Here is a 6252-nt window from a genome sequence, read left to right as displayed (position 1 = left end):
CGTCGGTCTGTGAGGTGGGGTGGGAGCTGGGATGGGAGGTGGGGTGGGAGGTGGGATGGGAGCTGGGGTGGGAGCTGGGATGGGAGCTGGGATTGGAGCTGGGATGGGAGGTGGGATGGGAGCTGGGATTGGAGCTGGGATGGGAGCTGGCTCCCGTGCAGGAGGGATGCAGGAGCAGAGGATGCTCCCGGGCCCTCTGCCCTCCCTCTGCCCTCTCCCGTGGCAGTCAGTCACTGGGGGGTTCCAAACGCTGCCAGAATTCCTTCTCCTGCGGGTCTGAGAGGCTTCCCTGCCCTTTCTCTGGGATTGAGGGAGTGCCTGTGGTGTCTCCTCCCGGGACATGAGGGCACTAACGAGGCTCTGTTTTCCCCAGACCCTGTCCATGGCCTATCTCACGGCGATGCTCTCCAGGTGGGTTGGACACTGTCCCGTGTCCTGTGTTCTGTCTCTTCCTGAAAAAATTCCCTATTCCTGAGGAACCTGGGCCACCTGAGCTGTCTGGGGCTCCCAGTTCTAAGGAAGGTTTCCAAGGCCTGTCCCTGTCCCGGTGGAGGCAGCACTGGGGGATTCCCACATCCCAAATCCTGCAGGAGAGCCCTGGAGGGCCGGGACAGGGCAGCACCTGGATGGGCTGGAGGTGACCACACAGTGATCCCACTGGGCAGCTCCCAGGCGGGCTGCAGTGAGCCAAGGGATTTTTTGCAGCAGTTTCAGGAATTTGTGTCCCCCAGCCTGTTCCCTTCCGCTCATTTGCACTGGGAAATCTGCTCCTGGCTCACGTGGGAGCCGGGAGAGCAGGATGTGATCCCGGGTGGGTGATGGATGTATCGGGACAAAGAAATCCGCGGCCTCAGCAGCTCCAGGGGGAAAACTCCAGTGACTCCGCACAAACCCCCCGGAGAGCGGGACTGGCTTTTCCAAGGGCTGAGCCTGGCACTGCAGCCAAAATCCTGATCCAGCCTGGAGACCATTCCAGCCTGAGCCTGCAGCCGCTGTCCCTGCTCCAATCCCTCCTTCCTGCCCTTTTCCAAAAGCCAGACCAGGCAGGAGCCCAGGGGCTGCTCCTCTGGTTTCCCCTCATGCTGCGGTGACTTTTGGCATCCTGGTGTTGTTACCTCCCAGTCAGGACCCTCCCCATTCCCTGTCTGTCCATGGGTTTGGTGGGCTTGGAGCCCATCGGCTGCTCTGGAGCTCTGGGAGGTCCAGATGGACCCTCCTGCCTTCCCTCCATCCTTCAAAACAGCAGGAAAACCCATCCAGGCTTTTTTCTCTCCTTCCTTTTTAACACGAGTGTGGGATATTGACACTTCCAGCGCTGTTCGTGCCCGGAGGATTCGCGCTTTCCTTGCCAGGCTCCTGCCTGTCTGAATCCCCCCTTTCCATCCCTGTGGGAATGATCCCAACGTGGTTTTCCCGGTAACTTTGCAGTTACTACAACACCAAGTCGGTGCTGCTGTGCCTCGGGATCACAGCCCTGGTCTGTCTGTCTGTCACCATCTTCAGCTTCCAGAGCAAGGTGGGACTGTGGAGCCTCCCTCGGGAAGGGGCACATCCGGGGCAGGACAGGGAGCCCCCCTTTCCATCCCTGTGGGAATGATCCCAACGTGGTTTTCCCGGTAACTTTGCAGTTACTACAACACCAAGTCGGTGCTGCTGTGCCTCGGGATCACAGCCCTGGTCTGTCTGTCTGTCACCATCTTCAGCTTCCAGAGCAAGGTGGGACTGTGGAGCCTCCCTCGGGAAGGGGCACATCTGGGGCAGGACAGGGAGTCGGGGGCAGCTGGGAATGTCTGGGAGGCTCTGGGTGCAGGACCGAGGGATGTGGGGATGTCACGAGAAGGTTGGAGTAGATCAGGGAGGGACGTGACTGGGATGGGAATGGGGCTGGAAGATGCTGACATGTGGGAATAATCTGGGATTTTGGAGGACTGGGATGTGTCAGGGATGTCAGTGGGGCTGGAAGAGGCTGGCTGGTGGTAAATGGGAATTTTGGAGGGTTGGGCTGTGGGATAGAGAAGGACACAAAGGTGTGTGATGGATTTGGGATTCCTGGTGCGTGGTGGGTCCCGAGCCCTTCCCTGTGGCACTGATGGGGGTTTGGGAAGTGTTGGCTCTGTGCCGGGGGTGGCTGAGGGGCAGAACCGGCTCCGGGGGGTTCTGTGGGACTCGGGGGTTGTGGTTCCCGCCGGGATGAGCCCCTGGAATGGGACATTCCCCCCTTCCGTCCGCAGTTCGACTTCACGTCATACCAGGGCGTCCTCTTCGTGCTGCTCATGGTGCTGTTCCTGGGGGGACTGGTCCTGGCTGTCATCCTGCCCTACCAATATGTGAGTGACCAGCTGGGCCAAACTGGGCCAAACTGGGCGGGCTGTGGGGGTCAGCTCCCCAAAACCAGGCGGGAACCCCCAGGGAGGGACAGAAGAGCAGGGGGTCATTCCCGGGGATGGCCAATGGGAACGGCTCAAGGATGGAACTGGCCCAGGGTTGAGGACGTTTCCTGCTGCTCCTGGTGATGGAACCATGGAATCCTGGAATGATTTCGTTTGGGAGGGACCCCAGAGCCCTGGACAGGGACACCTCCCACTGCCCCAGGCTGGCCGTGGGCACTGCCAGGGATGGCCGCACCGGCGGCGACCGGGGCCCAGCCACAGCTGCTCTGGGAAATCCATTCCAGGCCCTCCCCACCCTCCCAGGGAACAATTCCTTCCCAATCTCCCATCCATCCCTGCCCTCAGGAAGCCATTCCCTGTGTCCTGTCCCTCCATCCCTTGTCCCCAGTCCCTCTCCAGCTCTCCTGGAGCCCCTTTAGGCACCAGAAGGGGATCCAAGGTCTCCCTGGAGCCTTCTCCTCTCCAGGTGAGCACCCCCAGCTCTCCCAGCCTGGCTTCAGCCCTCAGAGCAGCTCCATGGCCCCCTTTGGACTCATTCCAACACATCCATGCCCCTCCTGTGCTGGGGCATCCTGGATGCAGACGGGGTCTCACCTGAGCACAGGTGCCTCTGCTCAGGCCTCAGTTTCCCCTCAGTAAAACAGGGAAATGAGCACATTAAACTCTGTCCCAAATCCAGGGCAGGACTTGGACTTAGGACTGACACCCGGCACCTGCAGAGTTCAAATCTTGAGGCCTCAGTTTCTCAGCAATGACCCTGAGGTCTGAGTGACCCTCAGGAGCCAAGTCCCCAGGGACAGTGACCCCCTGAGTGTCCCCAAGGCCTGCCAACCCCTCACACAGCTCCAGCCACTTCCTTCGGCCTCTCTGGCCACTCCTGGCTCCAGCTGTGCCCAGGGGAAACCTTGGAGCAGCTTCCAAGCACGCTAGAGCAGGGCTGGGCTGCATCCAAGGTGTCTCATCCCGGGAGGCCTCACTGCCAGAGCCTGGCAGCCCCTGGGACACTGGGATGGGTGAGGGAAGGGGGTGGGGCCGGGCAGGTGCCATAAATCCCCTGAGAGGCTCAGGGATCCCAAATCCTTCGCCATCCCAGCCGGTTCCTCTGCCCTGAGCCATTCCCTGTGGAAGACCTGCAGGAGATTCCCACTGGTCCCAGCCCTGGAGCTGGTGCTGGACAAATCCAGCCTGGGCATTCCAAAGGGTTGGATTTTGGCTGTCGGGGCTCGGGCTTCTCCTCTCCCCAGTGGGAATGTGAGGCTGGAGCAGCTCCGGGTGCCAAAGCACAGCCATGAAACTGGAGACACAGCTGCTCCTTATCTGACATGTGGCGAGATAAGCACAGTGGAGGCAGCCCGGGAATGAGCCCGGGAGGCAGGAGGCAACTCTGGAGAGGCAGGAGAAATCCCTGGAGAGGCAGGGACATCCCTGGCTTCACTGAACCCATCTCGGGTTGAACCAGCACCTTCTCCTGGTTCCTCTGGGCCACAGCAGGGGCTGAGCTTTGGTCCCAGTTCCAGTGGAATTCCCCCCGTGACTCCCACAGATGAATATATTTAATCTGTGCATGTTAATTAAGCACAGAGTCATGGAATATCCAAGGGGGAAGGGGCCCACCGGGGTCATCCAGACCAGCTCCTGTCCCTGCCCAGGACATCCCAACAATCCCACCTTGTGCCTGAGCGTTGTCCACGCGCTCCTGGAGCTCTGGCAGCCCTGGGGAGCTGTTCCAGTGGGGGAAGAACCTTTTCCCAGTATCTGACCCAAACCCCCCCTGCCACAGCTCCAGCTGTTCCCTCAGGTAAATTAAAGCTGGGTCTGGCTCTTGGAATATTTGGTGTTTCTTCCACTGGGATCAGCCGTGTTTGGGTAAATAAATCCATTCTGGGGGTGCTCCAAAGTGTTCCCATGAGGGAGTGCTGGGACTGGGACACCATCCCTGCAAGTGTCCAGGGCCAGGCTGGACAGAGCTTGGAGCACCCTGGGACAGTGGAAGGGGCCCTTGGCAGGGGGGGCACTGGATGGGTTTTAAGGTCCCTTCCCAACCCAAACCATTCCATGATTCCACGATTTCCATGGGACAGTCACTGGGGCCAAGTGCAGTTTGGGATAACAAACACCTGGCGGAGAAGTTTAGGACACAAAGGCCACAGTGAGGGGGCAACTGAGGGCCCGTGTCCTGCTCTGTGCCACAGAAACTTTCCCAAAGAATCTGTTGAAGTCGGAAGTGGTGCAAATCCAGCCTGCGCCTTTAGAGCACCTTCCCAACTTTTCTCCCCCACCTGGGAGCCAAACCCCGTGGGAGGGAAGTCCTGTGTAGCCCATTCTGCCCCGCTCTGATGGCTGTGTCTGTGTCCATGTGTCCGTGTCCGTGTGTCCGTGTGTCCGTGTGTCCATGTGTCCATGTCCATGTGTCCATGTCCGTGTCCATGTCCATGTGTCCATGTCCATGCGTCCATGTCCGTGTGTCCATGTCCATGTGTCCATGTCCATGTCCATGTGTCCATGTCCACGTGTCCACGTCTGTGTCCGTGTCCATGTGTCCGTGTCCATGTGTCCATGTCCGTGTGTCCATGTGTCCATGTCCGTGCGTCCATGTGTCCATGTGTCCGTGTGTCCATGTGTCCGTGCCCATGTGTCCATGTCCGTGTGTCCATGTGTCCATGTCCGTGCGTCCATGTGTCCATGTGTCCGTGTGTCCATGTGTCCATGTGTCCATGTCCGTGTCCATGTGTCCGTGCCCATGTGTCCATGTCTGTGTCCATGTGTCCATGTGTCCATGTGTCTGTGTCTATGTCCATGTGTCCATGTCCGTGTCCGTGTGTCCATGTCCATGTGTCCGTGTCCATGTCTGTGTCCGTGTCCATGTGTCCATGTCCATGTGTCCACGTCCATATGTCCATGTGTCCATGTCCATGTGTCCATGCCCATGTGTCCATGTGTCCGTGTCCATGCCCATGTGTCCATGCCCATGTGTCCGTGTCCATGTGTCTGTGTCCATGTGTCCATGTCCATGTGTCCATGTGTCCGTGTCCATGTCCGTATCCATGTGTCCATGTCTGTGTCCATGTGTCTGTATCGATGTGTCCATGTCCGTGTGTCCGTGTCCATGTGTCCATGTCTGTGTCCATGTGTCCATGTCTGTGTCCGTGTGTCCATGTCTGTGTCCCTCAGGTCCCGTGGCTCCACGCAATCTACGCTCTGCTCGGGGCCGGGATCTTCACCATGGTGAGTGGCTGCTCCCGGGATCCGGCAGGGAAAATGGAATTTGGGAAGGAGCTTGGAGCCTCCAGGGAGCCGGGGCAGGGATTGCAGGGCTCAGGGTGGCCCCGGAGCAGCGATCCCGGCGGGAGCAGAGCCTGGCACGGGAGGTGCTGCGGACGTGCTGGTGCCAGCGCAGGGCATGGTGCAAGTGCCAAGCTGTGTGGGGTGAGCAATCCTGGCTGGATTGCTCCGCAGGGATCGTGGGGACAGGCCAAAGGTGTCTCTGGAGAGGAGCAAGCAGAGCTGAGCTCAGCACAGTCCCGGGAGCGAGGGGATCCAGGGATGAGGCCGCACGGTCGAGTTGGGGCTGGTTGGGCGAGAGCGAGCCAAGGATTGGGATGAGTTCGTCTCATGGAGGTGCAGAAAGACAGGGAAGGCTGAGCCTGGGGATTAAGGGTAATTAGGAGGGTTTAACACAGGCGGGAAAAGCCCTGGAACTGGGCAGCTCCTCCAAGGAAAGGCTTGGCTTGTTCCCAGTGGTCCCTCCCGAGAGCCCCTTCCAGAGCGAGTGCCGGCAGCGCTGCGCTGGGATTCAGCCGGGAGAGGTGTCTGGGAGGGCGCCCGGCGTTCCCTGGAGCCGGGGCTCAGCCCGGGGCGGCCC

General features: G+C 59.8%; 1 protein-coding gene across 1 annotated transcript in view; it reads left to right on the top strand.

The window, feature by feature from the left end:
- FAIM2 (Fas apoptotic inhibitory molecule 2) overlaps nucleotides 1-6252 on the top strand; it is a gene marked incomplete at its 5' end in the record, with an annotated part of 18917 nt that overhangs the window by 9647 nt on the left and 3018 nt on the right. Inside the window, 4 exons of the mRNA XM_017733388.1 lie at nucleotides 374-411; nucleotides 1429-1516; nucleotides 2232-2327; nucleotides 5562-5615. Coding sequence (XP_017588877.1) covers nucleotides 374-411; nucleotides 1429-1516; nucleotides 2232-2327; nucleotides 5562-5615 — 276 coding nt within the window. The remainder of the gene's footprint in view (nucleotides 1-373; nucleotides 412-1428; nucleotides 1517-2231; nucleotides 2328-5561; nucleotides 5616-6252) is intronic.

The sequence above is a fragment of the Corvus brachyrhynchos genome, unplaced genomic scaffold (genome assembly GCF_000691975.1).
Source record: "Corvus brachyrhynchos isolate BGI_N302 unplaced genomic scaffold, ASM69197v1 scaffold875, whole genome shotgun sequence".
In the NCBI taxonomy this organism is placed as follows: Eukaryota; Metazoa; Chordata; class Aves; order Passeriformes; family Corvidae; genus Corvus; species Corvus brachyrhynchos.
The sequence above is the reverse complement of the archived record's forward strand: the minus strand, read 5'-3'. Positions and strand labels throughout refer to the sequence as shown.